At 46.6% G+C, this 24,644-nt stretch overlaps 1 protein-coding gene across 1 annotated transcript in view; it reads left to right on the plus strand.

The window, feature by feature from the left end:
* Positions 1-24,644, plus strand: part of NIN (ninein) — a 105,741-nt gene that overhangs the window by 44,221 nt on the left and 36,876 nt on the right. The window contains exons 5-16 of the mRNA XM_045287638.1: positions 4,738-4,771; positions 6,215-6,405; positions 10,994-11,140; positions 11,629-11,796; positions 12,746-12,882; positions 13,222-13,362; positions 13,581-13,755; positions 17,579-17,689; positions 18,181-18,270; positions 19,891-20,029; positions 22,023-22,144; positions 23,274-23,779. Of these exons, the coding sequence (XP_045143573.1) occupies positions 4,738-4,771; positions 6,215-6,405; positions 10,994-11,140; positions 11,629-11,796; positions 12,746-12,882; positions 13,222-13,362; positions 13,581-13,755; positions 17,579-17,689; positions 18,181-18,270; positions 19,891-20,029; positions 22,023-22,144; positions 23,274-23,779 (1,961 nt within the window). The remainder of the gene's footprint in view (positions 1-4,737; positions 4,772-6,214; positions 6,406-10,993; positions 11,141-11,628; positions 11,797-12,745; positions 12,883-13,221; positions 13,363-13,580; positions 13,756-17,578; positions 17,690-18,180; positions 18,271-19,890; positions 20,030-22,022; positions 22,145-23,273; positions 23,780-24,644) is intronic.

Genomic DNA, 24,644 nt, shown 5'->3' on the forward strand with positions numbered 1-24,644 from the left:
ACAGGGCTGGCTTCTAAAATTAAATCAAATCTGCACGACAGCCCCACACCCACCAGCTCAAAGCTGTACTTTTGAAAGGGAGTCTCTTCCAGGACTGTTCTTGGAACCCACCCTGGTGTGCTTCTGCCCAGCTCTCCTCGGCTGCCCTGGACTAATTTTGCACACCCAAGTGCAGCGACTCACAAGCAACTTGTCACTTAATTGGTGGCACGCGACGTTTTGCAAATCTGAAGCACACTCAGGGAGCTTGGAACCGTCATTCTTTACTTCTCCCTGGAGAAACTGAGGCACGTAGAGGTTAGGTAACCCCTCCCAAGTTCTCACAGGTGGTGGAGATGAAAATGATCACAGAGTTCAGCGCCGGGGTCCAAACCCGGCACCACACTCTTGTTTGGCTGAAATAATAGTGAACACTTCCAAACCGCAGGGCCTGTGTCCACCTGCCTACCAGGTCAGCAGGTGGGAGACTCAGCCCCACTTTGCAGACAAACTATGGTGCTGAGGGGTCGCAGAAAGGAGTAGAGTCAGAGCCCACCCAGGCAGTGCCTCCCCTAGACCCCTGTGTTTCACCACCCAGCAGTTTTTGCCCTGCAAGTGTGAATCGGTAAAGTCCCACAGTATGAACTTATTTTTAGAATTTATTACTATCTATTCTTTATTCAGTGAGGGCCTGCCTAAAATGTCAGAGGGGGAGATTAGACATTCTTTCTTGTGAATTAAGTATTAAGAACCGTTCCCAGCAATTATGGGCCCCTCCTCGTCTCCGTCTCACCACCCCCACTCCCCACCCCCACCCCACCCCCGGCTTTCCCAGAGATGTCCTTGATGATCTCTCTTTAAGTGCTGGACTTGATCTGTGTCTGCAGGCTGCGTCAACCCGCAGCAATGCGATGACCGTGTTCCAGACTGATGCCTCCCTTCATTGGTGTTGCCCAGTACTGCAGCCGAATAATCTAAGCCCCGCTTCCCGCACCCCCAACCTTCCAACCTGCCTTCCCCTCCCTCTCCCTCTGCTTTTTAATTGGAACTACTCGCTCCAGGCTGTCAGAATGAAAATAAATGAGCTGTGAATGAATTGAACCTTCCCTACCAGACACCCCCCCCCCCAATTGCAATTTAATCACTAACAGTCCACTGTCGTGTGCTCACCTCCCTGATGGTAAAGGAACAGACCCCTTGGTGCAGGCTAACGAGAAGCATGACACCTGCCTGGGTGCTGAACTCCACCTCCAGTTGAGGAGGTCCTAAAATGACAATTTGGCCAGCTGGCTTCTCTCCTCCTCGCTGGGCTGGGCTTTGCTAGGCCTGTGCTTCTTAGAACTGCTCACTGGAGATGCACCAAGACCAAGTGGTACCGCCAGAGATTTGAACTCGTTTAAGTGACCTCTTACCTAGCCACCTCTGCTTGCCTTCACGGTGGAGGTGAAATCATTTAAGCTGTGGGTGCTGCCCCGGGTTAGAAGGCTGTACCATACCGAAGCTTTATGTTCAGCTCTCCTAAAGGTTGGCGAGTGGAAGTCGCCCATCAGTGCCATAGAAGAAGGCCTGGGTTACTGGGTTCCTGTACGCCGGCGGCTGAGGCACCCCTGTGGGGCAGCCGTCCTACTCTGCAGCACGGGGGATGGCCACAAGCTGGACCGCACTCACGCACTGGGTTTGGCGGAGCCGTGTCCAGTCAGGACCACTTCCGGTTGGTCTCAGTCCCTGATGCCCCTGGTCTGCCTGCACTCCAGTGCGCTAAGAGGCACTGGCGTCCACAGGGGACCCCCTCCACGGCAGCACTGGGGCTCTCCACCAAGCTCTGTCCATCAGGCCCCAGCAGGCAGACCTTGCAGATGGTGCAGAGAGGTACATACCCAGGGGGGAAAACTTCGCCCCTCTCCCCCCATCTCCACCCCCAGGCCACACACACACAGGGCATGAACTGAGTGACAATGTTAGGGCAGGTGGGCAAACCAGGATTGAAGCTGTACCTATTTATGTTGCCTAGACAGCATTTATAACAGCAAAGGAAAGAAAATGGTCTCCCATAGTCCCTCAACTGAAATGCCCCTGATTTTATGATCTGTTTCCTTCCAGCCTTTGTTTCATGTGTAAATATTTTTTTGCAGTGATGTAGAGTCAATGGCGCTAGGGCCTTTGATTTAACATTTCATTAGCTGTTTTTCCATGTTCAGACGTGCATTTATAATTATGTTTTTAATGACTACATTATGCCGTATCATAACACTTTATGCCCCATTGTTGAACGTTGAAAATGTGTTCAGTGACTTACTGGTTCAGAAAGTGCTGCAGTGCACACACCTGTGCACACGGCTATTCCCCTCTTTTACTGCTTTGTGAGATCACTGGGTCAAAGAGCACTTTCATGAGTTTTGAAACACGCAGCCATTTTCTGTATGAATAGGATCTTTATATTGCTACCAATAGGCAATATCAGACCGGACCCTACTTTAGGTGACACCTTTGACAAGAGAAGGGGTTGGTTGTCTTTCAGACAGTTTTCTAGTTTAATAGGAATAGCATAATTCTTTGATTTTAATTTAGACTTTTGATGACTGCTGTTGGGCATCCTCCCATATCTGTCTGTCTGCCCCTGTGCGAATTACCTGCTTTGTGCTCGATGCACATCTGTTCGGAGCCATGCACGTGTCTTACAAAATTCATCTGAATGATAATTTCCTGAATTGGTCTACCTAAATTAATCTTTAAATTTAAACTTGGTAATGGGGAAAAAGTCACCTATAAAATGAGTATAGACACATGCGCAACAAAGTGACTGATTTCTATAGTGCTCATTGCGTACCAGGCACAAGTCTAAGCACTTTATCACAACTCTGTGACATAAGTGCTGCTTTATTTTTCATTGTACAAATGGAGAAACCGAGGCGAAGAAGGTTAAGAAACGTCCCCGGCCCCGGGCTAGTAAGTAAGCAGGGATTTGGGGCCAGACACGCGTGCTGCCATCTCCTTGAGGCATGCTCAGATGCTGTTAGGGGTCCGACTCCCCAAAGAGTCACAGGGAAAAACTCACCTGAGAACTGAACTTGAATTATGCACCCCATCCCAAAAGACCGCCCAAGATACTGGAAGCACTAAGTTGTAGCACCTAGTTGTTCTGAATTCACTGCTTACTAGTTTAAGGTGAACTGAAAATTGAATGAGTAAATATAATAAATATTTGTATATGCTTTCAGAACTGTTCCCACGGGCTTTTTGAAGTTGTCTGTCTGTGTGTGTTGTATTTTTACATCTCTATGTACCAGTTGAGCTTCGCTTTTGTGTTGAATCCAGCAACACATGTTTTTTTTTGCCAATTCTATCCATTTAAGCATTAAAATGTAATGCTTATAAAGTTGAAGCATTTAATTTCCTTTTGACCAACTTAGATCTTAAGTAGCTCATAAAAACCTACGATAAATTTTGCACCTCTTGGGTGCTGAAGTACTATTTGCATTAAGTCATTTGCTGTTGGATGAGGAGATTCAGTGTGGAGGGACAGGCAGGCTTTTGTCCACAGCTGTTCTCAACCTGTGGGTCGTGACCCCTTTGGGGGTCAAATGACCCTTTCACAGGGGTCACCCGATTCATAACGGTAGCAAAATTACAGTTATGAATAGCAACAAAAATACATTTATGGCTGAGGGGTCACCACAACATGAGGAATTGCATGAAAGGGTCGCAGCATTAGGAAGGTTGAGAACCACTGCTTTCTTTGGTCAGTGAAGGTTTAAGGATTGTTTAGAACTCCAAATGGCTTAGTGGTTATGTGCTGAGCTGCTAACTGCAAGGTCAGCAGTCTGAAACTACAGTAACTCCCCAGGAGAAAGACCAGGCTTTCTACTCCATGAAGGATTACAGTCTCGGAAACTCACAGAGGCAGTTCTGCTCTGCCCTGTAGGGTCACTGTGAGCTGCAATGCACTCATTGGCCGTGAGGAAGTAAATGAAGCTGCTTGTAAACAATGAAGGAAAAGAAAATTGTTGAGGCCCATTTACCACCCCCCACCTTTCCTTCCCCCACCCCACCCCACAGGTTGGAGATATATCTTTATGTAGCAACAGGCTGAGTGAACTGATAAAATTATAATACAAACCAAAAGATCATACTGTGCGCTATCTAGTTTCCATAGATGCCATGTGTATGAATGGCATTTTGTTGTAATAGCATTGTGATGCATTTGAACATTGAACTTACATACTTTTTAAAATCATTTTTTTTAAATCATTGCCTTGGGGGCTTGTACAACTCTTGAAACAATCCATGCATTCATCCATTGTGTCAAGCACCTTTATATATATGTTGCAAACATCATTTTCAAAACATTTTCTTTCAACTTGAGCCCTTGGTATCAGCTCATTTCCCCCTTCCTTCCTCCACCCACCCTCCCTCATGAACTCTTGATAATTTTTTTTTTTCATGTCTTACACCAACTGCTGTCTCTCTTCACCACATTTTTCTGTTGTCCGTTCCCCTGGGAGGGGGTTATATGTCGGTCATTGTGATCAGTTCCCCTTTTCTTCCCCCACCTTCCCCTTCCCCTCCTGGTATCACTACTCTCATTATTAGTCCTGAGGGGTTGAACTTACATATTTTTCAGTTATGGCCTTCTGGTGTTTTCTGTGTGGCAAAAATGACCGGCTTCAGAGCCCAAGAGCTCCCTGGTCTGGGAGAATCTAGGCTTGCTCTCTGGATACGTTCGTACGCACACTCACCTTCTCCCCTTGCCTCCTTCAGCCCTGGAAGCACAGTGAGGAGTACGAAGCAGAAGGTAAGCGCTTAGTGTGTCTCCGCCCCTGCCCCCCTGTATCTCCCAGAGCTGTGCCCAGAGCCTTCCCCGCGGGAAACCAGCTGGGAATTAACTGTAAAAGTAATAGCAGAAACTACCAAAAAAGCGTTTCAAATTGTCGTAGCTCCAGTGTTCAAATATGAGTGAGCATTTAGCGTAATGCAAGAGATGGTGACTGAGATGCAGACTTCCACCTACGAGATAATCACTTTCCTATTTAGACTTTTAAATTAGTGTGTGAACAATTCTGAACTAAGTAATTAGTTACTGCCCTGTCGAGTCCAACTTTCGGGGACCTCCCTGTGTGTGTCAGAGAGGAACTGTGCTCTATAAGTTTGCAGTGGTTGAGTTTACAGAAGTAGATGCCAGCCTTTCTTCGCAGGCACCTTTGAACTGTCAACCCTATGGTTAGCAGCCATCTCATGAACTGTTGGCACCATCCCGTGATCCCCCTAAACTCCGCCGCAATCTTATTAGAATGCATGCTTTGAACAAGCTTCAGATGTGTTAAGCCCAAGACTGCATGGACACTGCGGCCACCAGATGGCAGCGTGGTACAGCCGAGAGACTGCTTCCCAGCCTTTCTGAGTCAGCAGTGTCCTCGGAGCCCAGTTACCACGTGGTCTCTAGGGTTCAGCCTGGAGAACACGCAGTGATGGGTTTCGTGTCTGTCAGTAATGGCTGGGATGGCATTAAGTGCCCGTCTCAACCCTGCAAGGTTCTTTCAGGCTCCCCTAGGGCAGCAACAGTGACCTCGCGTGTAAGCGATGACTTTGCAGCATCTCTGCTATACGCATGAAAGACTTCAGTAGAGAGTAGGCACATTTAGTGGAAGATAAATATGCAGTTTTTATTTGTAAATTAGCAAGTTGAAATTGCTTACATCTTCAGACAGAACTTATCCTTACTATGTGGGTAGTTAGGAGCCTCCAGCTTGTAATCCTGCTTTGTTTGGCTTCAGAATGTTAATGTAAATCAGAATGTTAGAGTATGGAAAGACTTCTGAGTAGGCTAATTCTCCTCAGAAAAAAGCAGCTCTTTTCTAGACAGAAAATGGAGATAATGGAGTCTGGTAGCTATAGTTGAGACTGGGGTTTGAAAGCTCTTTGGAATGGTTCTCACCCAGCCTTCTCTTAAAGCCCGTTGGGGGCTCAAACTGCCCATTTTCATACCGTTGGAATAAAGCCTGGAACCTGGTGCAGGGTAGCACAAGCGATGGTCAACAGTATGTATTTGCTGTAGCTGTAGTTATAAACCAGTGAGTGGCTACCTTTCATTTGAACTTCAGGATCAAATAATGACAGAATGAACATTTGTAATCTTGTTTCTCATCCTGCTAACTTTCCAAAGGACATTTTCCTTGGAGAGCAGGCGCTCCTCTGTGCAATTCCTGGGGAGACAGCACAATCCATGCCTTTGTTTCAGGCCAATTACGGTTTTGGAACCCGGATAACTTGAATGCCTCTCAAAGTGGGCCTTCCCCGCCCCAAGACTGGCTCGAAGAGAAGCTGCAGGAGGTGTGTGAAGATCTGGGGGTCACCCGCGACGGCCACCTGAACCGGAAGAAGCTGCTCTCTCTCTGTGAGCAGTACGGTTTACAGAACATCGATGGAGAGGTAACCTTCCTGAGGTTTTTGTTCAGGAATACAAGTCATGGTCATCGGTAAACTGCCCATCTGGTGCCTAGGAATAGCCATATTGTGGCTTCCTGAAACATAGTTTTTTAAACACACACACGTTGTGGTTTTCGAGTCTATTCCTGCCCAGGCGACTCCATGTGCGTCAGCATAGCACAGCCCACCACAGGGTGTCCGAGAGCTTGCTTTGCAGCAGTCGGCTGTCTACCCTTTCTATCAGGGGGCCTCCGATGGCCTCAACCCCCCCAACGCCAGGGCCACCAACTGGCCCAGTCGAGGGGCTCCGTCTGCTCTTGTCTCCAAGGATGTCAGCCAGGCGGATTCTGCCTTTGAGGAGTTCACATTGTGTTGTGGGAACAGCAGCAGGAAAACTGGTGATCAGAAACACTCTCTGAGCCCCTTCCTTCCAGGCGCTGTCAGTGAACTGAGCACGGTGGTGTTGATACAGCGAAAGTGGGGAAATAAGAATAAGTGAAGAGCTCAGTAGAACTGCGTTGAGTTGGAAAGCTGATGAGTTTATCATTCGGGTTCTTAGGCAGGTTGAGCCACAGATGGAGGGGGCGGGGGAACATGTGCAGAAGATGATCTGAGCTTCTTTAACTGGACATATGGATGTAAGGAGACCTAGGGCTGGGAAACCCTGCCAAGTAGTCATCAGCACATTCTACTCATGAGAAAATGAAGGAGGTTGGTGATTTTCAAAAACACAAAGGAAAGTCTTGAAGAAGCCCCTACTCATCTCTACTTTCATAGTAAGACTCTAAACTTTCATATTTTCTGAAAAATTAAGAGAGGCAACTGGAAGGGTGAATAGTTTTGAAACAAAAGAATATAATTCCAAGTCTTTGAAAACAAGAATTGGAGAGGGAAATTGGGACTAGAGTGGTAGCCTTTAGGAATCTTGGATGATAATGATATTTGAATCCCTTCTGTCTGCTTGCTCAGGGGATAAGTGGTATTATTTTTCCCAACAAGAAAGAATTTTATTATCATCAGCTTCCAAGTGGCCTGGTCTACAGGAACCCTTTCTTCCTTCTCCTTGGCGTTTGTGCCCTTGATTGTCTTTGGCAAGTCTGAGGGGTAAGACTTTTATGCCAATGGTGCTTGTTGACTCATAAGATTAAAGGCATCCTCCTAAATTACACGCTGGTGCCGTATAAAGAACCTTGGGTTGTTTTTGCCAAGAACTATTACACAAACTTGGGTTATTTATCTAGAACTAATTCCTTGGAATAGACAGCAGTCATTTGTGGGGAAGTTGTATTTTCTTGTGGAGCCATTTCCAAAATCCAGGGCAAGAAGTAGCACATTTAGTTATTTTCCTTTGGTCGTAGGCTGACTTAAAAAAAAAAATGTTATTGGATATTAGCTTTTACTTAGTAGTTTCTTCCTTTAAAAAAAAAGAAGAAGGATCATGAAATGCTGTAGTTGTCTCTGTTGCTCAGTCTAGACTGCAAGGGGCTGGAGCTCAGGATGACCTCATCAGCATATAACTTGGGATCGGAGAGATTTTCCACCGACAGCGGTTAAAGACTGGGTCACCCCTCGTTTTATAGAAGAGGAAAGTGAGGTCACCGTTGCCCACTGCTGCCTCCATGACAGGGAACCAGCCCGCCCGCTTACTGCCCCCATAGTGCTGCCCTCTAGGAGCGAGGACACTGCCAACCAGAGGAGGCAGGCCTAGTGCCTAGTGCCCGATTCCAGCCCAAGGGCTATTTTATTTGGCCCACCCAACAGTTCAAAAATTGGAAGATTTTTAAATTTAGAAGATATTTCTAAAAATTACAAGATTTGGTTCCGTGTGACTGACGGTGAGAAGCAGCTAGTTTCTGTGCATGCACCCATGCTTGTTTGGGCTCGTTAACTTTGGTTACATATCTCACCTCACTGTTTCTGGTCATGTTGTTTCATCCCTGCTAATTTACTCTCTCTGCCCCTCTAAAGTTCTCAGCTGGCCTGTGGATGAACTGGGGTCGGTTTAAACGCTACGGTTAGTTCTTCTCAAGTGTGCTATGCTTGAGGCAAATGCCCTTCATCACTTGGGCTACACATATTTGGATTCGTGACAGCTTCACAGGATCATTGCTATTCAAGGTCAAAAGATTATCTCCGAGCATTAGACTCAAGGGTTTCCCTAGTCAGCATGGATGCAGCAAGTCTAGTTTCCATAGGAGTTTGAAAATCTGGTCCACACTTTTCTTCCATCTGTTGAGTCTTTGATCAAAACATTGAGTGAGGCTGCCTAGCACCATCCTATTCTTCTGATCTCATTCCCTGCTACATCTAGTGTTTTTAAGATATCCTCTGTCATTAATTTATCCCACCTCCTGGCCTCTGTGGATATCTGGGTTCCCAACTTACACATTGGGAAACCAGCCACCCAAAGACCTGGCTGGTATCATGGGACTAAAACTTTCCTCCCACAATTCTAGATAATTGCTTTTGCCGGGTCACCCCAATGGTCATTTAACCGGAGTTCTTTCTAACCAATCTCAGCCTACCCACTCTCTTCTGGACCCATATCCTTCTCTTCACTCCTTACCCTCTCCCCCTTCTAAAAATCAATGACACAACTCGGCTGCTCCACCACTTGGAAGAGCTCAGATGATAGGCATTTAGGCCATCTGGTGGCTGTGCATTGATTTAGCCAGGAAGTGTTTATCTAAGATCAACTGGAAAACCAAACTCACTGCCATTGAATTGATTCTAAAACATTACCTTGTTAACTCTAATCAGCACATCTGAATTTTACCGTAATTTCTAGTTTGGTGGTCCTGAAAGTATTCCTCTAAGAAAGTATTCGTTTGGTTTATGAGAACAAGGAGGGAAGCTGAGGGATCTTGGGGTCTCAGAATCTTTCCCCACATACCACTTTTGTGGATTGATCATAAGATTCGCTATTAGTAACTTTTGCTTTTTCCAAAGTTTTTCACTCTTTAGAATGGTTTTCTTGTCTCAGGGTATCCTAAAGTCCTCTCCAGAGAAAGTAGTATAAAAAAAGAAAAAGAAAAGACACATATTTTCTACTGAATGTGAATTGGGGAGAAAGCTTTTGAGATAAAAGAAATGCCTGAAACACATAAGGAGTAAGATCAACAATTACAAGATGATAGTAATTGTAGCAATCGTCTTGAAATAGGATGTGCATGAAGTGTTGTTTCAAATAAGGTCCTAAACCCCAAATCATGGGCTTCAGAGCCAAACGCTTACATCATTGCCACCCGTCCCAGGCCCCGCTGCTATGCCAACATACCCATTTCAAAATCTCAGCATAAGCAAAATACCCTGAGAGTTGCCACAATAAAAAGGCTTAATGAATGGCCAACTAATTTCTGTTCTCACAATGCCGGGAAGCTATGTCTTTATATATTTTTAAGTAGCTATATACTCGAGAATAAGCCGACCCGATTATCAGCCGAGGCACCTAATTTTACTACAAAAGCTGCATTAAAAATGTGCTGAAAAACTTGACTTCTACACGAGTATATACGGTAATCTTTTTATGTATGAGTAGCAAGCAAGAACATTAAGTATGAGGGTAAGTCTAAAAGTATTGTTACAAAATGAATGAAGCAAAAACATCAAAATGTGTTACTTCTCAACATCCCTCCCATCTAGGTCTGTGTTCTGAAGGTGGTGTGTTCATCTCCCAGCCTTCCCCAAAGAATTCCACACTCTGATACACTCCATACCAAGCCAGTAGTCAGGGCATCGCAGTGGACTCACGCTAAGTGTCGTTCGAGTTTGAGGAACAAGAAAGCAGTCAGAAGGGGTGAGGTCAGAACTCTAGGACGGAGGGGGTGAGGTGTCAAACACAGATCTCGCAGGGCAGTCCTGGCAACCCGGAGAGAGTGAGCAGGTGCGTGGTCACGATGGACATCAAGTTCCTGGTGCAGTTCTCCCGGCATTTTCTTTTTCTTACAATGCAGTTTTCCATCTTCTTAAAATGTCTTTCGAAGAAGCCCATGATCATCCTGTGTCCTTTGAGAAACGTTGTCAACATTATCCACTGGGAGTCCCCCAAACTGTCACCACGCTTCTGTGCTGACCTGTCTGGCTTGAGTCTAATTGGCCCAGCAGATCCCCTTGGCAGCCACTCTTTCAGTTGGACTTTCCCCCCACTTCTTCTTCTTCTCAACCTGGAGACTAAGACAAGTGTATTCTTGAGGAAACTTGTCTACAGCCGTCCACTGATCCTAGAGACACATTTGAACAGGTTTCATTTAGAATAAACCCCTGAATGTATGAACTCTAACCCTGGGAGTGATGCTTTTTTTTTTTTCACCTGTCTAGTTACCTGTCCTAGGAGTGTGAGTGAAAGAGAAAACAGATCATTGCTAAACTGCATAAGACCAGGAGGATGTTGAAAACTGACTTTTATTTCGTTTGTGGGAGTGAAAAGGACATGTCATTTCTGGAAAGGGAAATAAGCTCAGTGCAAGGACCTCCCCTCCCCCCACCTCCGGGCTCCTGGAATCAGTAACGGAGCTGGCTTCTATCGGCCAGACGTGTCATTTGCGTTATTGAGAGGGAGAGGCTTGCGCTATGTGTGGTTTTCCTTTTCCAGACGCTGGAGGATGTCTTCCATAACCTTGACCCTGATGGTACCATGAGTGTGGAAGAGTTTTTCTATGGCTTGTTCAAGAATGGAAAGTCCCTCACACCATCAGTATCTACTCCGTACAGACAGTTGAAAAGGCACCTCTCCATGCAGGTAAGCGATAATAGGAAGCAGTTTCTTTGTGGGTAGACCCAGCAACTCATTGGATCGTTTTCCATGAATTTGTTATCTGGAGAACAATATTTATAAGGAGAGAAGAAAACTGAAGGGGACAAAAGACTAAACCCCACTGGGAAGGGAAAGTTTGGTTTGAGAAAGGACCATAAATTACAGTGTGGAAAAGCCACTAATTACACCTCTTAGTGTCAGCTGTGGGTCAGGAGAATCCTGATGTGAAACAGTGACCTGTCTCATCTCTCTCAAAGGATTCGACCAAGCCAGTTGTTTCTGATAAGCTTTGCATTCTTGGTCCATTTAGGAGAGATGGAAGGGGCCCATGACCCCTTTTTCCAGCAGTGTGTATTCTGGAAGCGTGCCTGCTGCTCATTGTGGGTTGGACTGACCTGTTCTACTCTTGGCCAACTTCTTGTTGGAATGCCTGGACTTAAGCTGATCTTGCTCAATTCTCTGTCTTCCTTCAGTCTTTTGATGAGAGTGGACGGCGAACCACAACCCTGTCGGCAATGACAAGTACCATTGGCTTTCGGGTGTTTTCCTGCTTGGATGACGGGATGGGCTATGCGTCTGTAGAGAGAATCCTTGACACCTGGCAGGAAGAAGGCGTTGAGAACAGTCAGGAGATCCTGAAGGTGTGGCATCTAAAAGACTTGTGACAAATCGGGGAAGAGTTACAAAGCTCCAGTTTCTTTTAAAACTGTGATTTGATTTTGTTTTTCCGTAATGACTTCAGATCCCCATAAGTGACAACTTTTCACACTTTCTTTAGCCAGGAATCTATTGCAAACTGTTTTCCTTGTTATTAAGCCCTAAACCATTGACAGAGGAAAAGGATCTGATTCGATCTCTGTTTGGAAGATTAGAATTACACTACTGAGTTTATTTTCAGTGTTAGATACTGTTTTTAACAGACATACAAATATGTTTATATGGTTTTCTTACAGAGAACTTAGACATGTTCTAGAATATAAACACTCTTCCTAAGTGTGTTCGTCTGGGTAGACTAGAGACACAAAATTCATCAACACTCATATTTTATGAGAGTTTTATATAAAGGGTAATGGTGCATTAAGCCTCCCAGCCCAGTCCAATCCAAGCCTCACAAAACACACGCAATGACGTCGACTACAGGAGGAAAGCAGAATCAGTGAGCGTATCAGCATCTCAGCGCTGGCAGGGATCTCCAAGCGGCTGCTCCAGCACCCAGGACTGCATCAGGATAGGTCCATGTGGCTTCTCCTCAGGGATGTCTTGCAGGAAGTGAGCCTTGCCAGCGGAGGCAGAGAACTAGCTAAGGCAGCTGCACACTGGTCCAACCATCAGAAAACAAGAAACAAGAAAGACGAGGCTCGCCGAACCATTGATCTCTTCGCCCTTTAATTAATCCCACATGTGTTCATTGGCCAGGTTGACATTGACACAATAAACCTTCACGATCACACTAAGCAATCACTAAAATGCAATCAGTCCAGTCTTTTAACCATAAATTCTGGTATCTGTGTGTCGTGAGCCTTCCTGCTTTCTGCTTTCAGAGGATGGAATGTGTAATTGTCTTAAACTTAGCCTGGTTTTGATTTCTAGGCCTTGGATTTCAGTCTTGATGGAAATGTCAACCTGATGGAATTGACCCTGGCTTTTGAAAATGAACTTTTGGTCACCAAGAACAGCATTCACCAGGCGGCGCTGGCCAGCTTTAAGGCGGAGATCCGGCATTTGCTGTGAGTCCAGCAGCCTGTTCGCTGCTCTGACCCTTTCCTCGTGATCTGGCAGTCCCAGCCTGTGATAAACGCTCTCCCAGCCTCTATGCAAATATGGCTATTTCTTATTACTTCTAAGTACCGCATAACTCTTACACTGTAGGACAATGAGGTAGAGCTTAGACTCGTGAGCAGGCTTTTGAAGGGAGCTGTGGGCTGCCTTCTCGCTTTCCTGTTTCATGAGGGCTTCGGTTGTCTTGGTTTTGCTTTTGTGTTGGAGCGCATCAGATTAGAGCTCTTTTGGATCTACTCGTTGCTCAGAAATAGCCTTCCTTTCACTCAGTTTGTTTCTGATTCTAGGGAGCGAGTCGATCAGGTAGTCAGAGAAAAAGAGAAGCTGCGGTCGGATCTGGATAAGGCCGAGAAGCTCAAGTCTCTGATGGCCATGGAGGTGGACGATCACCATGCGGCCATCGAGCGGCGCAATGAGCACAACCTCAGGTGTGACTGGTCGGCTTAGGGCCTTCCGTTCCCGCACCCTGGCCCCACGCTCCCTGCCTGCTTGGCCTCACCAGGCTGCAGTGTTTTCCATGTGGTCCGAACCCAAAGAACAGCAGGCCATGTTCAGTCGTTGTTCAGGGTCCTTTGCACTTGTCTTTGCATTGGGGGTGCAGCCCTGGGGGAGCTGATGGCGGTGTCTTGGTCGGCCCTCCCCACAGGAAACTGGATGAGGAGTACAAGGAGCGCACAGCCGCCTTGAAGAATGAGCTCCGCAAGGAGAGAGAGCAGCTCCTGCAGCAGATTGGCAAGCAGCGCTTAGACCTCGAACAGGAAATCGAAAAGGCAAAAGCGGAAGAAAACTACATCCGGGACCGCCTCGCCCTCTCGCTAAAGGTAAGCGTCCTGTGAGTTCTATAGTGTGTGTTCCCGCTGGGGACACAGGTCACGGGTTAACGTGGAACACCCAGGGTGTCAAGAGGGCATGTCTGCACAGCTGAGACAAGGCGCTTGCCAGGATCTGGATTTTAGGGGTATCCAGGCTTCTGATTTGTCAACTGCGTTGTGTAGAGCACCTTGTTCTTCTTACCCCTGAAGTTGTTCTGAGTCCTCTGGGCTGTTTGGCGCCAGGGAGCCTCTCCCCATTCCCCCCTAGCTGCTGCTTGCGCCCCTGCCCCCAGCGCTTAGATGGCCTCAGTCCTCCCACACACAAGCTGCGGGCTTTGCTGCTTTCTGCCTCCAAATGAGCCTTTCTCCTGATACACCCTCCCCACCTCTCCTGCTGCCTCAGTAGTGGGGAGCAGTCCTCCTGTTGACCGCACTCTGGTGGCAGGTTATTTGATGCAGGATCGTTTAGAGACCAGACTGCCTGATTCAGATACCAGCACCAACAACCACTTACTATCAAACCTTGAGCAAGTTACCCAGGCCTGGTTACTAGTGCACAAAAGGGCCCAGAATGATGAGGACCCCATAGGGTTGATGGGATCAAGCGAGACGCTACGTCTACAGTGTCTGTAAAGTAAGAAAAACAGGTGAAATGTTCACTTTTTTAGCTACTAGGAAAGGTTTTTGAAATGCCACACACCAGAAACAGCTCATTATCTCGCTAGCCAGCAAACCGCAAACTCTCCTTCCTCCTCTCCCGAATCTACATCAGTGCCGTGTGCTGTTTGTCACAGACTAAAATCCTCAGTCGCCTGCACTCGGTCAACGTTAATCAGTTTCCTAAGACCCACGGTGTTCAGAGATATCGCTTGGCCTTATCCTTTTCCTCCCCGTTTTCATATGCTCTGAAATAAGTCTAGAAATCCTCCTACTTCCTAACCAATGTGGATCTTGACCCGTCCTTTCCTCCCTTGGCCCTTCCGTCCAGCAGACAGCCTCCCTACGAGGGCTCCAGGGCTCCCACGAGTGAAGCACTTCGGCTATTAGATGAAAGGTGGGTGGTTCAGCCCCACCCACAGGTACCTTGGAAGATAGGTCCGGTGGTCTGCTTCCACAGATCAGCCTTGAAAAGCCGATGGAGCAGACTACTCTTTGTCCATGGGGTCTCCTTAATTGGAATCAACTCAGCAACAGCATGGCTGCCCGAGTTGCCTCCCTGGAAATCAAATAGAATCGTGGTGGTAAAAACACATTGGCAGTACAGGGGGCTCATCATCACTCCTCTCTAATGTCACCTCTTACCAGCAACCTAGCTCCGTGCACCTCAACTCCAGCACACTTCCCGTCCATCGGGGCCCCAGACACTCGCCGCAGACAGAGCTCGTAGTGCGTTTCCTGTTGTGTTACGGAGGGATGCATCCCTGTCTGTCTCCCTCCTCAGGCCCAGCTCGGGTATTCCGTGTGGTCAGTAACACTGCCCGCTGTGTCTGTTTCCAGAGTACCAGCACAGTGTTCATCCAGCACACACAGAATGTTCCTTACTGTTTCCACATCTAAACTTAGATGCACTTTGAATGATTAGAGTTGTAGAGTTGGCATTTGGAGAGGAAGATAGGGGTTTTTTTCCTTAATGCTTCAAATACATTATTTTTTCACTCCATATTGCTATGTGAGAGTGTGAACGAGGATGCATTAAAAATATACTGGCTTTATATTCCTTTGGCACAATGCACTTTATGTTCTTCTAGTCAGTCTGTAACACTGGAGAAGAAAATATGTCAAGGAATTGGCATGTCTACAGTTTTACTCATGTATACTTTTGTACAAATGTGTGTCAAAATCAGACTGAACAATACTCTATGAAGGGGCTTCAAGAAGTTTGTGGGAAAATGGAATTGAAAGGTAATGGAATTTTTCCATTAACTTTTTTGAAGTCCTTCCCACGTCCTTAGATACAAACCCTTTTAAATTAAAAAAAATTTTTTTTAAGTCCACAAAGACAGTGTTCGACAACCTACTTTGATGAGTAGCGTTTGGGGTCTTAAAAGCTCATGAGCAACCACCTCAGATGAAACTATGATCTCTCCCTGTTTGGAGGAAAGATAGGTGGAGAAAACTAAAGACATAGAGAAACTATTAGTCCAGAGAACTAATGAGCTGGCCCCATGGGCATCAGTCTCCGTAACTCTTTGACCAGATGGTGGTACCTGCTACCGCTATTAATTGATCTGAAAGGAATTACATTAGCAGTCATGCATAAGTTGGGGGAAAATGTAGAACAGGACTCAAAATCATCAACAAGACCAAGCTTACTGGTCATACAGAGACTGCTGAGACCCCCAAGATTAAGACCCTTCGTTACCCTTCTTAGTAACGTGTGAGGCTAGGAAGGAACGCAGCCCCAAAGTTCAGTTTTGAGTCAAACAGCAGGCTTATGAAGGGATCAGTAACCTTAGGGGAATACACACACCTTAGAATAATCAACCGTTTGAGATCAAAGAAGCATTTACCCCAGGACAGAGTTCAGAAGGCTTAGGAGAGAAAGGAATAGGGACAGGAAATGGGGGAAGGAAAGGGATAAGTGATGCTATATTGTGGGGATTGCAAGCAATGAAATCAAATAAAGCGTATGGATTGTTGAAGGGGGCACTGATCTGCTCTGTAAACTTTTACCTAATTCCTAAGAAAGGGTAAAAGGAGTAAAGTCTGGTGGGAGAAACCTTGCTTTCCATTAAAATAAAAATTTATGAACAACTTATAATGTGGCTTTTAGATATTTAAAGCCAAAATAAATATATAAATTAACTATAAACCAAACTAACTAAAAATTGACTATAGTTATCCAACTTTTTACAGTTATTTCTGAGTTCTTTTTTTGCTGACAGCTGAACAAGGTGTTGCAAACAAACATTTTATTGAGGGCTCTTACAACAATCCATACATCATTTGTATCGCACATTTGTACATATGTTGCCATCACCATTTTTTAGACATTTATTTTCTATTGAGCCCTTGGTGTCAGCTCCTCTTTCTCCCCATCCACTCCCCCCCACCCTCTTGGCCCCTTGATAAATTATAAATTATTATTTTCATATCTCACACTATCTGCTGTCTCCCTTCCCCCAGTTTCTGTTGTTCATCCCCCTGTGGGGGGGGTGGGGTGGTATGGTTATGTGTTGATGGATTGATCATCACAGTCGGTTGCCCCTTCCTCACCTCCTCTCCCCACCTTCCTGGTTTCGCTACTCCCATTCCTGTTCCTGGATTTTATCATCAGTTTTCTTTGACAATATATTTAAGAACGTATTTCATGTTGTTAAATGTTCTACGAAAGTGCTGTTCCGCAGAAACATAATGTAAGCCACATAGATCATCAGATCTGTGAAGAGCCACATTAAAGATCTAGAAAGAAACAAGTGAAATTAATTTCAAATTGTTCATGTAACCCAATATTGCCAAAAAGTTACCATTTTTGACATGTAATGCAACTATATAAAAATGTTTTTCATTTTTGTACTATTTGAAATCTAGTGTGCACTGTCTATTTACAGCACCTCACTTTGTCCCAAATAGATTTCAAGTGCTCCCTGGCCACACGTGGCTGCCAGGGTTCCTATGCTGGTGGACAGAGTACAATTTGACAGGTTTGCAAAAAGAGTCAGGTTTGGGGTTCTTGGATCGATGTCAGATTTCATATTCACTTTGGTCTCCTGTGCCCCTGGAGCTCCTCGAGCTAGGCGAGTTTGCGCCCCTAAGCACTGGCGCGTGCTTGCGCTCAGCTGGTACAGACGGTTGCTTATTTTCCCATCCACGTCGTGTTCACTGTCTCCAGGAAAACAGTCGTCTGGAAAAGGAGCTCGTGGAGAACGCAGAGAAACTGGCCGAATATGAACATCTGACAAGCAGACTTCAGAGGAATTTGGACAGCGTGTTAGCAGAGAAGGTAAGCGTGTTTCAGCCTGCTCTCCTGTGTGCAGCCCAGAGAGTGCCAGGGTCACTTCCCAGAGGAGAGGTGGGACTTGCGAAGGAAGCTGTCCTCTGCGCCCTGGTCGCTGGGAAGCAGCTGCATGGCCCCGGGAAGCACAGCCTGCTGAGCCCGTCACGCTAGCAAGTAGCTCCTCAAACTTACTTGGCCTCCTGCTCCCTTTCCAGAAACAATGTTATTCAGTGCCCCCACCCCCACCCCCGGCAATTAAACACCTTTGTACTATAGCCCATAAATCTGGATAAAATGTAGGGAGCTACCAGGGGGTGGCATTGCCTACTTTGGGAAACTGCTCCAGCATGCCCTCCATCCAGCGCTGTTTTTGCAGAAGTGTCACATTCCTTTCATACTCATGAGAAAACTGGGGCCCGTTATGGGTCCAAGGGCATGTTACAGGTCAGAGAGGGACATGGGAGGGGAAATGACAGCCTTGTCTTTTCTTCTTCTAGTTTGGTGACCTTGATCCCAGCAGTGCTGAATTCTTTCTGCAAGAAGAGAGGCTGGCGCAGCTGAGGCACGAGTACGAGCAGCAGTGCCGCGTAAGTGGGTGGCCCCCCACCACTGTTCCCCGGCCACACGACGGTGTGCCAGCCGCTTGATCTGTGTGAGCTGCGGTTCCTCCTCTTTAACATGGAAAAGCCGAGAGTCTGTTGAGGAGGGCTGTTGGGAAGATTCAATGAGTGAATCTGAGTAACATGCTTACAACAGTGCCAGGCCCTTAGGAGGCACTTGCTCAGACATTAGCTATTAATGTCACTACTCAATATCCTGAGGTACTAGGACAGTGTTTCTCGACCTTCCTAATACCAGGACCCTTTAATACAGTCTCCTCATGTTGTGGTGACCCCGCAACCTTAACATTATTTTCGTTGCCACATAACTGCCATTTTGCTACTGTTAAGAGTTAAGCAATCACTGTGAAAGGGTCGTTCCACCCCCAAAGGGGTCTCAACCCAGCCACAGGTTGAGAACTGCTGTATTAGGGAATCGTGCAAACTGCCTGTAAGTCTTCTTTATCTAGGCCAGAAGTTGCAAGTGTTTGGAGGGAAAATAGGGTTTTATTCCCAGTGGAAGAATGTGTGGTCCTTCTAGGATTGGACATTTCCCCCGCCCCTCTCCACAGCCATCCTTTACTGGCTTTACAAGATGCAGTGGGACAGAAACCACCCAGCCAGGCTGGAGGTGGCAAATGCCTCCCAGGAAGGACAAAATAGGCTTATAAATAACAAGAACCTCTCATTGTGAAGAGGAGCCCTGGGAGTTAGTCGGTTACATGTTGGGCTGGTGGCACGCAGTCAGCAGTTCGAAACCACCTGCTTCTCAAGAGAATCATGAGGTTTTCTCTCTCGGGAAGAGGTACGGTCTTAGAAGCCCCCGGGGGCAGGTCCGCCCTGTCCTGACAGGGTCGCTGTGAGCAGGAGTTGACTCCATGCGGGCAGTTTGTTTTGTTTCATTTTAAAAAGCACTTCCCCAGACTTTAGCCATTTGGGTTTTATTTCCCCCCTGAAACAGCAAAGACTTTCTTGTTTTAACAAGGTAAGTAGCACTGAATTCCACTGCTTTAGACGAGAATTGCTGTTGACCAGAGACTAGGAAACCGTGCCTTTTCTTGTGGTTTCTCGCTGCCTGCTTTTTCAGCCAATGGGGGCGCGCATTTTGAGACAGGAAATTAAACATTGCTGCTGCTTTTTACCATGAACTCTTGACTCTGATCACGTAGAACTGTTTTCCTGCATGTCCTTTCGTTGAAATCTGTCAGCTCTCCCTAAACCAAGTCACCCAATTCTGGCCACTTCTTTTTTTCACAGCTTTGCCAACTGTGCACTTCAGCCTTTTAAAGGTCATTGTATAGAGGGCCTTCAAAAAGTTCGTGGAAAAAATGGACTTCCATGATGATGGCATTTTGTCCAGGAACTTCTTGAAGCCTCCTCATGGGTACCGTTATGCAACTGTCACCCAAAGCTGTTTGAGACCATTTTCAGGATCCAGAAAGCAAGTCTTGTACCTGGACTGTGATCTTTCCCATGTCCCCATGCTCAGAGACCAAGTCACTACTTGCCGCCCCATAGACTTACTTGTTCTAGCACCTCCTGTAAGTGGATGGTGTCCTTTGCAGCACAGAGGTTTAACAATGACCTGCGTTGGCTTTTCCATCCCAGGTGTTACAAGACCAAGTGGATGAACTGCAGTCGGAGCTGGAGGAATACCGTGCACAAGGCAAAGTCTTCAGAGTCCCCGGGAAGAGCTCCCTATCAGAAGAGCTGGATGGTACCTGCGGTGGCATTGAGCCTGACCAGGGTAAACATACTCAAACACCAACCACTTTCCAGAATCTCTGCCATTGGCCTTTGTTTTGAGGATCATGGTTAAATGTTAGACTGCAAAATTGTAGCAAGCGAGGGAAAAAAATAGCCAATAGCATTGTCTTGATTTGTTTTGCTTGAGGTCTTGTTTTCAGTTTGTCCTTGAAGTTGTCTTGAAAATATTTCCGTCTGATTTGGATGCGCTTCCACAAAGGAATGGAAAAATCAAGCCACAAGGGTATTTGCTCAGTTTTTAAACCAAACCAAACCACCAACAACAAAACTGGCCACAAATCTGAGAATCCAGTCCTTTGGAGTGTTAGAATTTAGGCACGAGTTCTTGCTGAATCCTCCCTTTTTAAGAGTGTGTAGCTGATATGAAAGTGGTTTTGGAGAGTGGGCCAGCCAGAGACCACAGAACCCAAAGCTGGTTCTCTTCTGCTGGCTGTGCCGTCAGTGGTGCTTCTGCAGAACAGTAAGATCATCGAGGACTGAGGACCAGCCTCCTATGCCTTTGAGGAAGACTTTGAGTGGGGCGCTGAGAAGGTAGAGTTGTCTGAGACCTCGCCTCCATTCGCCAGGAGTCCTTTTCCTCCTTCCTGGCAGCCTGCCTCTTTCCTCAGGTGTATTGAGTTTCAATTTCAGAAACCCTAATTAGGGCTTCCAACCAGTTTTCTCTGTTACAAATCATTTTCCCGACTAACTAACGTACGTTTTTGCAGGGTGGCTTATCCTCCTCTCCTGTTTCACTGTGAAATAAGTGGCTGGGGAGGAGGAAGGGAGAAGCTGTAAGGCCTTTTCTCTGGCTCTTGGCTCACTGATTGTAGTCTAAGGATGGAGTCCAACTGATGCTATAACTCGGGGGCTGCTTCTGGGCTTTCCCATGAATGACAAAGTACTGGGGTGAATGAAGCTGCACCATCGTGGGTGGCTCATAGCCCAGGTGTCACTTGGAGGAAGAGAGAGGTCAGAGCAAGACCGGCAGTCTGAACTGTTGGACCCAGCCCAGAAGAATCTCTTTCTCCATCTGAAAGTATCCCATCAACACCACCCACTGGAATAGTTTCTACATACTATTACACATGACCATTGTGTCTCTACACTAGGTCAGCTCCCAAGACAGGCTTCACATTTCAACCAGTGTCCCTCTTAGGCGTCATCAAGGGGAGTTACAGAAGTGAACTCATATGAATAAACTGCCTATAACCAGGTCCCTAACGTATACTCTGTTTTTAAATTTAGATGATAATTTAAGATGTAGTTCCTTCCACATTGTAAAAAATTCGTATTACAATGCCTAGTTAGCTGAAATGTTGAGGGGAACACTAGCTCTCTTGCCCTGGGAAGGGAAGTCTTTTAGACAGAGCAGCAAGTATGTTGCCGGCCATCCATCCCCATGACCAGTGGCCCTGTTACTGACTTGTCACTCAGTGCTGTTGGATGGGCCAATGACTGGCTGGTTTCACCAAATGACCTCATCATGCGGCATTTTCACGTAGGGGTCTTCTTGAAGCAGCAGTTGCTCTACTGATCTCTGCCTACCTGCTGTTCCAAAGAGGGATTTTGTTACGATTTGATGGAAGGAAGGACTCCTAGAAGGAGGACTCTGTTCCCCTTCATCTGTTTGCTGCCTCCCCCTTGAGAGGGCTCTGGGTAGCAGACATGGCTTACACTCAGCTACTGATCTGAAGATTTGCTCTGGCTTGAGCCCACCGAGTGACACCACAGAAGGAGCCCGCAGATGTGCTTCTCTAGAGATTAGATTCCAAGTAACGAGACAGTAGCAATAGAAACCCTGGGGAGCCATTCTCTTCTGTGACGGGTTCTCTCTAAGTGGGAATCGACTGATCAGCCATGGATTCATCGTAAGTCACCTCTGGAGCAATTTAGGCTACTAATTCTTTCTTAGTTTAACTGGCTGTCCCCCTCAAAGGCCAGGTTGTTATTTGAAGCGTCTGCCCCCTTGTCAGTGGTCCCTGTGTTTTCAGGGCTTGGTTCCGAAGGGTGCAATCCCCTGAACATGAGCATTGAGGCGGAGCTGGTGATTGAGCAGATGAAAGAGCACCACCACCGGGATTTGTGTCGCCTGAGACTGGAGTTTGAAGAGAAAGTAAGTCCCTGCCCGTCCAGTTCTCTAGCTTGAGTTGGAAGGGGCTTTGCCTGCAGGGCATTCCCAGTTTTTATTCCTCAGCATGTACACTTGTATGCATTTCCTGCCCTGTCTAGTAGCTACCCAAAGCCACTCCCTTAGACTGGTCCTATAGGCTGAGAGAGGCCTGGTCCTCCTGGGAGAAGATTTCCCCAATTTGTAGTAGCTTCAGCTCTGGCCAATGTGAAATTTGACTCTTAGAGGCTATAATATTATTTCCAACCTGATAACATGCTAATACTCAAGCTTGCATCTAACTGGCTGCTGTGGGTTCGTGCCATAGAAAGCTCTTTGATACAGCATTAGCTACTGAGCTAGATGCAGGCTGTGACCCTTGGGCTTCCAGCCCCTCTACGTACCCGTCCAGGTTTCTGTCACCATCTTTGAGTTAAGTTAGCCTCCTGCCAAATAAGGTAGTTGACTGCTCTCCATCAGGGTCCATCCTCTTGTGCCACCCTATCTCTGCTCACACTCGTACTTCCTGAAAATCTACTCCCATGCAGCATGTCTATCAAAGGCCGCTTCTGTCATGAAACGCTTTGTGAATTTCCTCAACCAAGCGTGGGTTTCCTCCCTGTTGTGCTCCCATTTTACATTGTAGCTTCTTATCTTTCTCCATGCCTTCTATTTTTATACGCGGCCTTGTGTGGTATCCTTGTTTGTCGTTGGCATAACCACGTCTATCCTGGTTGCACCCTCATGGCAGGGACTATGTCTTACCCACTTCGTGTTCCCATGAGGCCCAAGAGGTGTTCAGTAAATATTTGAATTGAATTATTTTACACTTTTATGCGTACTGCTTAAAAGGATGCACTGGAAGACAAATGTTTTGTTTGAAGGTCGTCTCAATTTTTAATAGGGATGTCCAGAAACGAATACAATTCAGCCTGGCTTAAAAGGAAAGCTTATCCTACTTAGTTTTTCTTTTGTTCCTTAAATTTTCTTGATTGAAGTTAATTTCTAAAACAAAATGGGAAAACAGAAGAGTGTCTTACAGAAAACAATACTTGCTGCTCTGCGCCCCTCATCACTCTCCGATCTGTGGCCGGGGGTTAGATCATCTGGTTGTGCTTTCACTTTGTGCTTTTAGGTCCGCCATTATGAAAACCAGCTAGACGACACCAGGCTCACCTGCGGAAAGGAGCAGGAGCGCATGAGACAGCAGTATGAGGGGCAAGTGCACGCCTTGGAAAAGCAGATCAGTGGCCTTAAAAACGAAATCACCGGACTTCAGGAACAGGCAGTGGTGCTAAAGGAGGCACAACACGAGGCTACCTGCAGACACCAGGAGGAGAAAAGGCAACTGCGACGGCAGTTCGATGAAGAACGGACCCATCTGCAGGAGAAGCTGAGACTGGAACATGAAGTAGAGCTCCAGGCCAGGCTGGCGCAGGTAGAGGAAAGCTTTGACCGAGAAAGGGAAGGACTCCTTCACGAGGGCGCCTGGGCAGAAGGGAAGGTGAGAGACTTAACTCAGGAACTAGAGCACCTTCACCAGGAGCAGCTGCAGAGCCTGGCGGAGAAGCACGCTCTTGAGAAAGCGCAGCTGCACAAGGAGCTCTTGGAAAAGCACCAACGGGAACTTCAGGAGGGGAGGTAAGAGAAGGAGCAGCCTGGGGCAGCAGCTCTGGGACGCCAGGAGTTCCAGTCACGTAAGGAGACTGGAAAATCAGGAGGCGGACCAGTCCACTGGTTGACAAGATTCCTTTTTGAATTTGCAGCATGCCTTTGCTGTTATTTAGCCATACGCCTACTTGGGGTTAATTGAGACGTTGCTTTTGTTGTTGCTTTTTACAAAAGGAAACTATTTGTTGTATCATGACTTACCATGTCTTTAAGGCACCCGATAAGGATAAGATTATCCCAAACATAGTTCCTTCCCAGTTCAGTCCTCTTGTTTTCTGAGAAAGACTATTTATAAGATGGATTCTGGGCAATGTTCTATTTCCTCCGAGAGTCATGAAACAGCATTTTGTACTTGCCTTCCTCATGGGAAACTAGGGCTTCAAACCAGGTCTTCTAGGTTCACTCACAACCAGCCAAGTGAACGTGAAATGGATCCAAATGTGTAGAATATGAGTGAACTCGAGCAATAATCAGGACAGGAAAAAGTAGAGGTTGACACTCTACTGGACACTCATTCTCCCTCTTAAAAATTAAGGCCCGTGATAGCCAGCAAACCTCATGTCCGACAGTCAGAAACCGCAGTGCCCTGCTTGAGGACCACCCTGTTCTGAATCTAGTTAGTGCTCCACAGGTCTAGCAATAAATAATCCAGGCTCCTGCATCAGACTTGGAAAGGGCTCACTACGTCTTCGGAGTCTCCCATTCCAGGGCTACCACCCGGCGTTTTCCCCATCAGGTTACAATTCCACTTCACCTAAACTTGAAGGATTTGGGAACGTTCCACCTTACTGCATCGGCCATGACTGGTTCAAACCAGTTTGCAATCCTGCTCAAG

Source organism: Echinops telfairi, unplaced genomic scaffold (genome assembly GCF_000313985.2).
Source record: "Echinops telfairi isolate 266 unplaced genomic scaffold, ASM31398v2 ScPeMD7_18;HRSCAF=68, whole genome shotgun sequence".
In the NCBI taxonomy this organism is placed as follows: Eukaryota; Metazoa; Chordata; class Mammalia; order Afrosoricida; family Tenrecidae; genus Echinops; species Echinops telfairi.